The sequence below is a fragment of the Xiphophorus hellerii genome, chromosome 5 (genome assembly GCF_003331165.1).
Source record: "Xiphophorus hellerii strain 12219 chromosome 5, Xiphophorus_hellerii-4.1, whole genome shotgun sequence".
Taxonomy (NCBI): domain Eukaryota; kingdom Metazoa; phylum Chordata; class Actinopteri; order Cyprinodontiformes; family Poeciliidae; genus Xiphophorus; species Xiphophorus hellerii.
This window is the reverse complement of record NC_045676.1, coordinates 11,199,484-11,212,943: the sequence shown is the minus strand read 5'-3', so window position 1 is coordinate 11,212,943 and position 13,460 is coordinate 11,199,484. Positions and strand designations below refer to the sequence as shown.

The 13,460-nt window shown below is 38.1% G+C and overlaps 1 protein-coding gene across 1 annotated transcript in view; it reads right to left on the bottom strand.

The window, feature by feature from the left end:
- Positions 1-200: 200 nt before the first annotated feature.
- Positions 201-13,460, bottom strand: part of palm3 (paralemmin 3) — a 38,838-nt gene continuing 25,578 nt past the window's right edge. Inside the window, exons 2-8 of the mRNA XM_032563794.1 lie at positions 13,113-13,165; positions 11,552-11,632; positions 7,228-7,355; positions 6,300-6,348; positions 5,283-5,313; positions 3,821-3,871; positions 201-1,968 (exon numbers count right to left, since the gene is read on the bottom strand). Of these exons, the coding sequence (XP_032419685.1) occupies positions 839-1,968; positions 3,821-3,871; positions 5,283-5,313; positions 6,300-6,348; positions 7,228-7,355; positions 11,552-11,632; positions 13,113-13,157 (1,515 nt within the window). The 5' untranslated portion in view covers positions 13,158-13,165 and the 3' untranslated portion in view covers positions 201-838. The remainder of the gene's footprint in view (positions 1,969-3,820; positions 3,872-5,282; positions 5,314-6,299; positions 6,349-7,227; positions 7,356-11,551; positions 11,633-13,112; positions 13,166-13,460) is intronic.

The following is a 13,460-nucleotide window of genomic DNA, read 5'->3' as shown; positions in this document are numbered from 1 at the left end:
TGTAAAAACAAAAAATTACTCATGCAATTATTTCTCATTCTGCTTCACAGTTTTACCTTACTTTGTTTTGGTTTATCATTGAAAATCCCAATAATTTATGGCTGAAATTTGTCACACAGCAAGAGTTCATCTGAAAATTATTCGACAATTTTTTTACCAGGAGCTTAAATCCTGCGCAGACATCAAGACGTGACACAGAGTAGCACAAACGTTGGTTTAATCATGAACCCATCCAACAGTCACAGCAAAGCTCCAAAGATCCACAAGCAGTTTTGTTTACAGTATGTACACCAATTCACAGAAATACTATATTCACACTTTCAGGTATTCAAAAATAAATCTATTTCTTAAAATCGTCCAAGGTTCCTAAAATGCTAACTGGTGGCCCCAGTTTATAAATAAAATGAATACTGTATATGACACTATAACAATGTTCCAAATTAATAAAAAATTTTACGTGGAATATTAGTGTTTCCCATAAAATGCCTAAATGGATAGAAGTGCTAGAAATCAAAGACAAAAACAAGTTTCACCAGATATGTTCAAATATTTATTACTGCAAATAGCATATTGTTTTTACTTTACTGCAACTAAGATGTGGAGGTGCTTGTAGTCTAACTAGTTTATGTCTAAAACAATGAAGGTTCTCTCAAACTCAACAAAGTCCTCCATGTTTTAGTTTTGTTTGTACAAAGAGAATTCAATAAGGTTGTTCCGGGTAATGAGCTAATGAGGCTAAAAATCTGTAATATCAAGCTGTTTCAACTTTGAGTAGAGGAGAAAAAAAATGCAGCAAAAATGGAATGGATGCATAAAACCGAGGTGACCAGAGGAACAATTACATGACAGAGCAGCACTGGCAGGTTTGTTGTTTGGGCGTCTCAGATTTCTCTCCCTGGCTAGATTTGCTTGGGCTCAGTGTCTCTGAATAGGGAAGGCTGTTTGGTCCTGCAAGTTCTACGTTCAGGTCCGGGGATGGGATTTTCTGCAGAAGGGCCTCCTGCTCTCCAGGCTCTGCCTCTGTGTTCTGGTTGTCCTGGGAATCAGTCAGAAGCACCTCCTGGAACTGGCCGAGATTACAGGCAGGTTCCTCCACTTTTACTGCTTCTTCTGCCACCTCGGGCACTGCTGGTGCTTCAGCTTTGGCCTCAGCCTCCATTTCTGAAATGAGAGCAGAGGGAGACGCTTCGGGATAGATGGGCACCAAAGAAACGGCACCAGAGTCCAGAGCTGTGGGTGGCTGTGGGCTGTCTGGTTCTTCCTGTTTTTCATCGCGGCCTTTGACTTCTGTCTCTTCATCTGGCTGGCTGCTTGGTTCTGTATTGCCTTTTATGTCTCCTCTGTCTTCAGGTGTTAATTGGTCTTTGACAGTGAGCTCAGCTGCTTCCCCATTCTCAGCCACTGGTGAAGTTTCTGGAGCTCCTCCTGTTTCTGGACCTCCTTCTGTTTCTGGAGCTCCTCCTGTTTCTGGACCTCCTTCTGTTTCTGGAGCTCCTCCTGTTTCTGGACCTCCTCCTGTTTCTGGACCTCCTCCTGTTTCTGGACCTCCTCCTGTTTCTGCTACTTGCTCCACAACCTCTACAATCTCCTGGACTCCCTCTGGATTCTGCGTGGACTCCTGCTGGTCCTTCAGGGAAGAAAGGTCCCCAGAGACATCATCCCCTTCATCTGTGATGTACACACACTCTGCTCTCATCACCACAGTCCCGTCTTCTTCTCCCTCCTCCTCATTCATGTCAGCATTTGGAACCTGACTGAAAGGAGTGGCAGTTGTGCTAATCTCTGACTCCATCTCAACATTACTGGCATCCTTGGTGGTTCCGGCTGGTTCTATTGTGCTCGTCTCACTATGCCCTGAGACGGCATGAGAACTGATGTCTTCGCTGCTGCCCCCACCATTGGTCAAAATGACTGCGGTTTCACCCTGTGGTGTATTTTGGTTTACTTTGACTTCATCACCAGCTGGTTCTGAAAAACACAGAATAAATGTCAAAAAATACTTTATTAATAATACACAAATATATTAATTCATAAAAGTGAAGTGAACTACCTATTAATATTTATCAACACGCATTGCAATAACTAGAAAAACAGTTAAAAGTCAAAGAATTAAGTGACTTCTACGACTATGACAGTGGTTCCCAAAGTGTGGGGCGAACCCCTAGGGGGGGTGCAGTGCCATTACGGGGGAGGGGGGTGAGAAAAGTGGTATGGATGAATGAAAAAAATAAACAAAACAGTTACACAAAAGTGTTTCACTGTAAAGGTAGTTTGTAGTTTGTTTTGTTGCAACCTGAAGTGTGAAATAAACTACAGTGGAGTTTGAAAACAAAATATGTGTGTAGGTTTAACGATGTGTGTGCCCAGTTGATTTTTTTTTTCTTTTTTGGGGGGGATTTTATTGTAGTACATGGGGGGGGGAATCTTTGGGAACTACTGGGGGGGAGGCAGAAGAAAATCTTTGGGAACCACTGGACTATGTTAACTGGAACACTGTTAGCGTTAGGTTATATATTACATATTTATTTATTTGTTTGCACAAGCATGTGTGGGCATAGGAGCAGGTATCTTGAAGTTATTTGGAGCTACAAGTATAAGGGGATTTCCATATAAAAAGTGGTCGGAAACCTTTGAAGTATTGTAATGTATAGTATGTCCTGAGTGAAAGTTGAGAGTTAGCAGTGTTAGCTGAGTCATCAACTTTGATTGATTTTTATATAAAAAGACGTGCAGATTTTGTTTCAAGTTCTCTCCTGCTTCAGCAGCATCCTAACCGACACATCTTTAAAAATGCAAGATTTGCGCTTTAGTGCCCATTAAGGTGAATTCAAATTCATCACATTGTGTTACCGCTTTGTGAACTTTGGCTACAACATGCCTCTTCACCCTCTTTCTTTAGGATGCAAATGTCTTGAGATTAGTTGATGCAATGCGTACTGACAGTTACATCTATAAGGGATTCCATGGTGTTACACAGTTTGGCATAAGATAGTGATGGAATAAAGTTAACATTAAAAAAATGAACAGAGAAAGGACGTATTTTCATCGGAGTGCCCCCTTGATGCTACCTGTTATGGCTGCCTATGTGACTAAGCAGGAGCTGGCTGCTAATCTGCTAATCTCAAACATAACACAAATAAAAATTGATATTTCCAAACTACCAAATGCAGCAGACATTATTGAGTAAGTAGTGTTTCTATCTGTTGATGAGAGTAGAGAGACTTGAAGGATACTCTAACCAAATATACATAAATTAATTATTCCCATTAAAAATAATGTTTCAGAAATATAAAAATGCATCTATCATTTTTATATTTCTAAAACATCTGTCATAGGAAACATTTTGGATTTTGACATGTCTTAATCTTACTTACTTAATAGTACAGGTGTAATTCAAGACATTTTAAAATTTAGGTTTATGGAATTATTGACATCCTTAATTTCATTTTTTGCTGTGAATGTTATTTTGACTGCCAGGACAGATATTGGTATTGAAAATTGGAGTTTGAAATAGTTGCATTTTTTTCATATGATGTTAAAATGGTTGCTAAGATCTGCTGAAGTGTAAAACCACAGCAAAAGAAAAATAATCAGCTTAACACTTCCATAAAGGCCAGCTTGTTAGACTCACTACTTGTGACTGAAGTTGAAATTAATCATGGCTTGCTCGGTGTGCAAAGACTATACCATAATAATATAATATACAACACGTGAGCTAAGCTTTGTAATGCATCAGATCAGAGGATTCCTGGTTGAAATAAAGAAACTTGTCAAAGCCAAAGAACATAAATCGATGTAGAGAGACATTCTTTCTACTCACTGTATCTTAATGCTGTAGAATCTCCATTCTCTGAAAAATTGTAGATGTTTTCTGAGGGCAAAACAAATAGTGATCAACGGGTTATTTAATAATTGCAACTGTGGATCTTTTGATGGCCTAATATTAAGGGTATTACAAGAAGGTGACCAAATCCTGACTAAACTAAGCCATGTTATTTGTTTAAATAGCATCCGCTTTGATTTTATTTCTTGTAAATTAAAAAGCTGAAAATGAGCAAGCAATAGAAGCACAGCTGCTGTGGTGAGTGACAGTAAAGTGCACTTAGTAAAAGTTCAGATGGATTGGACAGATGAACATGCAAGCATTAAAAACAGGTGTCCAGATGGATGACGGCTATGCTTTGCTTTCCACCGTTACATAAATACTTGATGTAGGAGCTTGTCTGATTATACAAAGATATCAAGCTTGGTATTACATAGCAATGAATCTTAAAGTATCATTTTTTCTGATATAAAAAAAATCCACTGAAATTCACTTTTCAAAATACACACTGCTATGAAACAAATGTAGGGCAGCTTACATGTTTCTTCTGCTTTTTCTAATTGTCACACTTCAATAATTTAGAAGATAAAGAACCTCTCTCTTACAAAGATGGCCTGGGCAAATGCAACAAAGCTGTCTTCAAATTATGTTTTCATTTTGTCAGAAAGAGATGGGAAAGAGGTGCTATGTGGGGCATAAAAACATTTTTGTGATCTCCAAAACCCTTGAGAAGACATTCTGTGGACTGACGAGACCTTGGTGGAGTTTTTTGGGGGATATGTATAACATTAAATCTGGTGGAAAACTAGCACAGCATGTCAGAAAAACATGGTGGTGGTGTCATGATGGTCTGAGGATGCTTTATTTTTAACAAAATTGATGGAACCGTAACTTGTGACATTTACAAACGAATAGCCCGCAGGACAGAGATCCAAAGCGCACCAGCAAGGCTGAATTTAATCAATTATGCAAAGAAGAGTGGTTCAAAGTTTCTCCACAGTGACGTAAAAGAATCATTGTCAGGTATTGCTGCATGGCAGCTGTTGCTACAAAGGGTGACCTTTGTTCCCTTCTTACTTGTTGTTTGTTCAGATATTAACAGGAAGGATTCTTTACACTTCCAAATATGCCAGCTGCATGAATGTAATGGATTCGTGGCTCATCTCTGACCTAAAACTGAATCAACACTGGAAGCAGGAGGTTGCTGCTTCAGCATCTTCAGACCTGACAGATACTTTACATGCTCCAGCACAATATTGTAAGAAATAAATGTTTTTTTTGTGCTGCTGGAAATAATTCTTCCATACATCACGGTAGCAAAGTACAATTTGTCCTCCTGCATTTTCATTTTCCATATAAGGTAGACATGAGTGTTTTACCATTTGGCTCTGAATTGAATGCATACTTTTTATGACACTGTAATTCTGATTCAGCTTTATGTTCATCTCGTTCCACTTACCTGCTTTAGTTTCTGCCTCTTTTAATGCCTCCTGTGAGGAAGAGGGACATGCAGAGAACTTAAATTAGAATCGCCTGAAAAGGTGAATCTGTCATGTCTCATCAGAAACAGTCTTAAAAAAAGAAATATATTGTTATAACACACTTTTTTTGGTGGCATTCTGAATCTGTGTCTGACGCCTTAACCAGCTAAAACCATGGTGATGGTTTCATTTTGAATCCCTGGCATTTGAACCAAGCTGAAATTTCTGCCTCGTCACAAGAGGGAGCGACTGAGCAGGAAAGGCTTGGTGTAGAACTGTGCAAAGCTTCAATTACGAAAAAGATATATTTAAGTTTGCTTTTTCTTGGGCCCCCTTTAACAGAAATGTGACACCTTTTACTGCACCTTGTAAGATCGGATTTAAAACAACAAAAATAAATTAAACTTATGCAACAGATGCACTCTGTATTTGTGAAGTTATCCAAAACTTCCCCCAAAGCAAATTATTAAACTTACTTGCTTATTAGAAGAATTATGTAACAATGTCACTTCCATCTTACCTTGATGAAAATTAATAATATGCATTTGTATATTCAAAAATTTTATTAAAAAAAATGCAACTAGATCTAACTGTTGATCTAATGAAAAGAAATTGAGTCATACAGTAGATCCAGAGACGCTGCAGAACGCACCGGACAACTCAATTGCTTTTTTTTTTTAAATTAGCAACAGATGTGCTAATAAAATACATAACTGGTGGCAAAACAATTATTTAAGAGTGGATCAAGCTCTGTATTTTTTTATGTTAAAGTGCTGCTCACTTTCATAAAGTTCCTGCTTCTCAACAGGAGGTGCTACATCAAAGCTACACTGAGCAAGCAAATGCATTATGCATGGCAGAGAGCCACAGAGAGGCGATGTGGGAAATTTCCTGCCTAATAGAAGGTGATGTAACAAACATGTTCAACATATTCCAGCCCCTCTTTTGTGTGCACAATGCAAGGGTATGTGCACTTCCACAAGAGATTTGCTCACCATTTTGTGATCTTTTTGTGCAGTCACCTGCTGATCCTCCGACTGCAACCTGAGACGGACACACAAGTGTGTAAGTACGCACATGGACGAAAGAGGCGGTGCATTCAAACTCTGTGTAGCTTCACAGAGCAGTAGAAATTGTACTATGGTGAAAGATAATTCAATTCAGTACAAAAACGCTTTACTGATCCCAAAGGGAAATTAAACAAATCAGAGGAGGAAAAACAGTTCAACAGTGGCATTTGTCAGTTTTTAAACTAATATTGATGTCATGCGTTTACAGTGTGTGTAAAATGTTCTACTGAAAAGAGGATCTTTTTTGAAAAAGTGTACTTCAGATCTTGAAGACTATAAATATAACATGATGACAAAAAAAGTAAAAATACCAACCATAGATTTTGTGGCTGAGCTCTAATGACCAGTTTCGTAAAGCTCAGACCTGCAGGTATCAGTTTTAGCTGACTCCTACTTCTCTTTAGGAGATTTAAACTCCAAATTGCTTTCTTCAATGACTAAACAAAATGTTTCCACCAAAATAACACTTTTGTTTTTCAAAAACAAAAGTGCCATTTACTTGTTATTATAACCCTGCTAACAATTTTCTTTGATTCTTAAGAAATTATTTAAAAATACATATTTTTTGAGTCTCTAATCGCTCCGTTCCAGTAATTTTTTAAATTTCTTGACATATCTATAGAAAAAAAAAAATCTGTCGATAAAAATGAGAACATAATGTGCCAAAGTTAAAATCTCACGAAAGCAAACAGAATGTAAAAGGTTGCACCCATGAATTTAAATTATCTGCTATGTACCAGCTGTACACACACAAAAAAAACAACAAATTATGTTGCCAGCCTTTCTGCCCGTTTTAACAATTCCAAACTCTTTCTCTTTCTCTGACTGGTATCCACATACACACAAAACATACCTGTCAGCATGCTTTTCCATATCCTGCTCCTGTGTTCCCCACAGAGAGGAAAAGGTGTTCTGGGTGTTTGGTGACAAGGGAGACAAAGGATTTCCTTCCATCAGCCACTGATCTCTTAAAGACTTCCTCTGGAATATAAATAAGAGGGTGAGGGGGAAAAAAGATGAGCGTTAATCAAGTTTTGCCTGTTCTGAAGGGCTGTGCAGAGCAGCTCTGTGTGATTCTGAAGACAGCTACATTAGTCTGACCCAGAAGAACGTTCCACTGTTATAGAAAACATCTTGCCCTGTTCCAGCACCAATGAAATCCACATTGATGATCCCACATTATGAAGAGACTCCTTTTGGCCCACGCGAGTCAGTAAATAAGCACCTTTCAGGACCCCTATTGCCATGGAGTGGGATTTAAGACATCCTCATACACCTGCTTCAACAAACCCACTCATCTGGACAAAGTGCACTGTGAGGATATGTTTTTTTTATTATTATTATTTCTCCAGTGCATTTAACATAATTCAGCTTGATTTCCTTTGTTAGACACAATACGACACAGGTGGGAGCCTCAACAATCACCTGGATCAATGACTTCCTGACAAACAGACCACAGTCTGTGAGACTGAAGTGTTGTGTGCCTAACCAGGTGGTCAACATCACATGAGCGCCACAAAGTTGTGTCCTGTCATCTGCAGAACTACTCAGAGGAGCAGCGGAGCAAGAGGGGAGCAGACTGTGCTTTCAGTGTTTGGAGGAGTGCAATCTCCTCTTCCTCATCTGTTGGGGTGATAGCATCAGAGCTAGTTGCTTAAAAAGGTAAACAAATTGACAAAGAGGGCTAGTTTGTTCAGTGGACTGCTTTTAAATCTCTAGAGATGATGAGATTTCTTCGGAAAACAAAGAACATCATCAACAATCCTCTTCATGACTTTAGAGGACTCTCTGCTGTAATACTGACCACCACAAGAGGTTGTTCTTCATGCCCAGCCGACCACCATCTACAACTCTTCTTGAAAAAACTTAACTATGGCTTGCAGCATTTATTTATAATCTTTTTTTTTAACTGAACTGAAAACACCTCAAATATTTTCCACTTCTCCGAGGTCTCGCAAAAATGTTAGCTGCAGCGTTAGCATCTTTGTTATGTATGTAACAAAGATGCTACATATCTTTGGTACGTACAAAGATATGTGACAAATATCTTTTACATATTTTAGATCTTAAAATAGTACAAGGATGTTACAAATAAAAATGCTGGTTGGTTAGCTGTTATTTACACGATCTTAATATATTTTAAACACCACATTAAGTTAATAGAAAACAAACTAGGCTACCAAGATTTCATTAAGATTATTGAATTGGCATCAACTGGCAGTTAGCTACCTAACTGTCATAACTTAGCCTTCAGGAAAATATAAAACAAACACACATTTAAAAACAGTAAATTAATAAAAAACACATGACAAATAGTGTACCTTCAGCTAATATACCAGTCAAGGTAAATGTTGTCCTGTTATTCACCCACTTTTTCCTCATTCACAAACAAGTTAGCCACTTGCAACTGTCTGTTATGGTCCTGTTATTATCCGGTTGCTACGGGAAACAGAATGTTCAAATGAAAATAACTGCCTGTCACCGTATCCAAGCAACAGTGAAAATACCTTGTTTGTTAATCTTTGGACTTTTATTTTGAGACACTGCATAATTTAATTCAAATTTAATTCAAAAGTAATTTATTAATTCCAAAGGGAAATTAAATGTTGCTGTAACTCATATTATCCAAGGTTCTTTAAAACCCCTCAACTGTCATGAGGACAGAGGTGTCCCCATGGACTTACTGACTTGCATGTAACTATTTTTGGGGTGACAGTTGAAAGAGTTGAGTAGCTGTATGCTAATATGGGTGGGAACACTTCTGAAGCAGTCTGTATTACAGTGAAGCCTCTGACTGAAGATACTCTGTTGTAAAGCAGTCTCATGAAGCGGATGCTCATGGTTGTCTGTAACTTTGCTAATTTTATTAAGAATTCTTCATTGCACCATCATCTCCAGTGGTTCTATGATAGTCTCTAAACGGAACTGTTGTCCAGGTAAACATGAGGTTATTTTTATTCCTCACCTATCTCCACTTCTGTTTCACCATGATTGAAATAGTGTTTGACCTAATTCTGTTTTTTCTGAAATCTACAATCACACCCTTTGTTTTGTTCTCATGTGAACATCATACGATATGATGATTGTTTCCACACCATGCCACAAAGCGCTCCACCACATTTCTGCTGTACTCAGCTTCTTGTCCATCTCTGATGCACCCAACATAAAATTAACATAAAATCATAAACTCAGCAGAACCATTATCTACTGAGGTTAGATAATGAATAGGAAGTCAAATGAACATGTCAACCAGCTTATTTCTTATGTTTAGCCAGTTAGGCTATTGATTGCTGCATGGCACAACTTAAATATGCTCTTATTTAAGTTGGCATGCAATTCATGATGCCATCATGCCATCATGAATTGCATGATGGCAACATCATGCAATTCAAACTACGTTTTACTTAGATTAGGCTGAATTATATAAGAATCTCTGCCAGCTTTGATAGTACACAGTACACTACATGATAGTAAACATGTTTCCTTTCTGCTTTGTAGAATAGCTCAGTCAGTCAGATTGGAGAGTATGTTGTGAGAAAAATGTTTTACGTTTTTGCCCTAGCTTCTCAATTGGATTTATGTCTTTACTTTGACTGAGCCACTCCAATTATGGATAATCCTAGCCCACTCTAGACCATTCCATTGTACCTCTCTGCAGCTCCTCCAGAACTGCTTCTCCGATTCAGAATCTCCTTGCCAGGCCTGCCATTTCAAGTCAACATATAGCTTGAGGGGTTTGCAATTGTGTCATACTATTTCCATTTTTAAATAATAGACTGAACAGTGTTTCATGAGATGCTTAAACCCTTTATCTGGTGTTCCCATGGACCCATTGACTAGCATGTAGGTGTTTTGATGGTGACAGCTAAGATTGTTCATAACTCAACCCTACTTTAATGATCTCCACAATCTGTATGTTGTGTCCTCACAATATTGTTTGGCCACTAATTATTATCTAACAATCATGTGAGGCCTTCACAGAACAGATGGACTCATGCAGAGGATACATTTCACACAGGCACAACATTAACTTATGTGGCTTCTCAAAGCAGTTAATTGCATTGGGTTTTATTTAGGCAAATTAGAGTAGTAATTAATGCTAAGTGCACTAAACATATAGAAGATATTAATTTTTTTAAAGAAATAAGAAGAATGTATTATTTTCCTTTCATTTCATAGTTATGCACTACTTACGGTTAGTCTGTCACATAAAATACCAATAAAATATATTCAAGCTTTTTAGTTGAAAAGCAATAACATATATATATAAACCTAAACCTAAACCTAAACCTGTAAACCTAAACCTTTTATGTACGATTTCCATCCACCAGAAAGGCCCAGATTTCCAACCTTTGGTAACCGTTAACCTGTAGCTACCTACTTACAGTAACTGAAGGCGGCACAATACCACCTCTGTCTCCTTGTGAAGAGCAGAACAAGTCTGGCTCTGTTCCTTTTCCCTGTACAGGGCGCTGCCTTCTCTACAGTTTCCTGCAGGCAAGGAGCTGCATGCAAGTTGATGCTTTCACGTATCGCTTATTTATATTTGCACTGAGGTCAGCTTCACTGCCAAAGCAAATGGATTCACTAAAGGCTGCGATGATAACTTCTCCCGTAAAAGTGCACATATCTGGATTGCAATTCAAGGTCAATATTTAAAATCTGTAGCAATTATTATTTTTTTATAAAAAATTGCTTTCCACTGTTGAAGCACGGTGCACAAACTCCCAGTTAGACTGCAGGGTCGACGCTTTCCTACATGTTTCATACAGATACCTTCATGGACCACAAAAAAATGTGTCCTTCTACTGGACAAACTTTGCACAATTTGAGGAATGTGCCTAAGGGCGGCAAAAGACCGTGGAGTAGGAAGTGGAAACGGCAGTTTGGAAATGATGTGAAAACAATGGAGCAGCGCTGTGACTTGCAGAGTGTGTGTAAACAGTCACATAAAAATGATTTTGGCAAAGGAAGGGGCTGCCTCTAGGATTCCAGGGAACAGGCAGAAGCACGAAACGTGACAGGATATACTTACAGGTCATCTATGCGAGTGTGTGGAGAGAATGTGTGAAGAAAGTTGACATACAAACAAGCTGGAGTAAATATACAGATGATGTTTGCTGAGTGAAATGAAGGCAGGATGTAAATGGGCGTGTGTGTGTGTGTGTGTGTCAGACCTTGAGCTGTTGTTGTCTAAGCCTCTCATCCTCCTTTTCTCTTCTGACTTTGTCCTGCTCTTCCTGTAGCCGGCGCTTCTCCTGGATAAGAACAAGAGACACGGCAGAGAAAGAGACTAAAGGGTTTAGTCTGCACACAGCACAGGAAGAGTCAGAATCACAATGCTTTAATTGTTATTGTACTGAAGCACAACAAAATCCATTTCATTTCAGAAGTATTATCACGTAAAGTGCGAGAGGGACCTATTTCTGAACAAATAACAATTCATCATAAACACAGTTAATCTAAAATAAAACATAAACTGAACCAAAATAATTAATTAAAATACATTATTAGAGAAGACTCAAAGTGTTTATTTTGGTCTGTTGCACCTGGAATCGAAACAAATTTTGGTTGGGCTTTAATTTTAATTTAAGCACATTCACTATTTTGATGTTGCACAATATTTTAAACACTGAAGCGAGGAGCATATGAAAAAAGAGAAGCTTTTCCAGTGTATTTGTGTTTGGCACACCTTTGCAGATGGACAGTAATCTTTTCATCAGAGGGGACAAAAAGAAATGTTCCAGCTCCTTTCAAGCAGGCTGGCTTCTGCTGCTCTGCAGCGTTTGTAAGAGCCAGCTGGAGATGGAGGTCTGGGCTTTCACCGCATCACTCAAACACATGAATAGAGCTGCTCCAATAGCAGCCTGTTGCTGTGGACTCAAAATGTGTTTTCGTTTGTTTGTCTTTTACTGTTTTTTCCCCATTTTCCATCAAGCTGTTTTTCTATCATTTTAAAATGTTTGTCTAATGACTTTAATGCTTTGCTGCATTAGACATTTTTGTTGGCACTTCCTGTGCATTTCCAATGATAAGTCACCATGCCAATGGGAGACATTTATATAATCTGCAATAGCAATCAATCAATCAATCAATCAAATTTATTTGTATAGCACATTTCATCAACAAGGCATTTCAAAGTGCTGTACATCATAAAAACACAAAAAGGAAAAACATCAGTAATTAAAGATGTTTCAAAGCTCAGGTACTCAATGAGCTGAAGAGGAGATATGAAGATAACATGTAAGTTATTTAAAAAAAAGAAAAAAAGACAAAGAAAAAAAGGCACTATGAGTGCATTAGAGAGAGATTGTGAAAAAATTAATAAATATTGCAACTTTCATAATTTTCATAGAGCAACCAACTTTCTTATCACTAGCTTTTAAAAAAAAATCACTTACACTCTACCCTTCAAACCAAAGCGATACTTAAACTGTGATTTTATTTTTTTTTAAAGAACTATATTATTATACTCATCACTGCCTTTATCTTGTGCTTCTTGCCATTACTCTGACTTGCTTTAAGTCTTTAGACTTCATTTTGAATTTTATGCATTTAATTTGATACTTTGATTATATTCTTCAATTTCTTTAACAATTTGCATAACCACATTTATTTGCCATCCGCTGACTGTTTCAGTACATTAGGCACAAACTCGCTCATTCACATTCAGTGAAATATTATAAAGAGAGCTGCTTAATCTCTTTATGCTGTGTGTTTTTATGTGTGCGTACTCACAGCAATGGCCTCCAGTCGCTGTTTGTATTTCTCGGCCTCATCCATCCTGGCACCTGTCAGACACCAGGACACGATCAAAGTTTAGAGCTCTGTGGTTAACAAACACACAAACACTCAACTGGATCCATTTACTCTACAAGTTTTTATCACGGTAGGGGGTTTGGAAAGAGTGACCCCCTTCTCTCCCCTCCCCCCCCCCCTCCCCCTCTGTACTTTCAAAAAAAAATAAACAACAAAAATCCATGGGATTCATCTGAAATCCAACAGAAGCATGCTTCTGTTGGTGTGTCAATTTTCCCAGCTTTTGTGCTGTAATTTTTTTTGTTTTCCTCTTTGTAAGTGTAAATG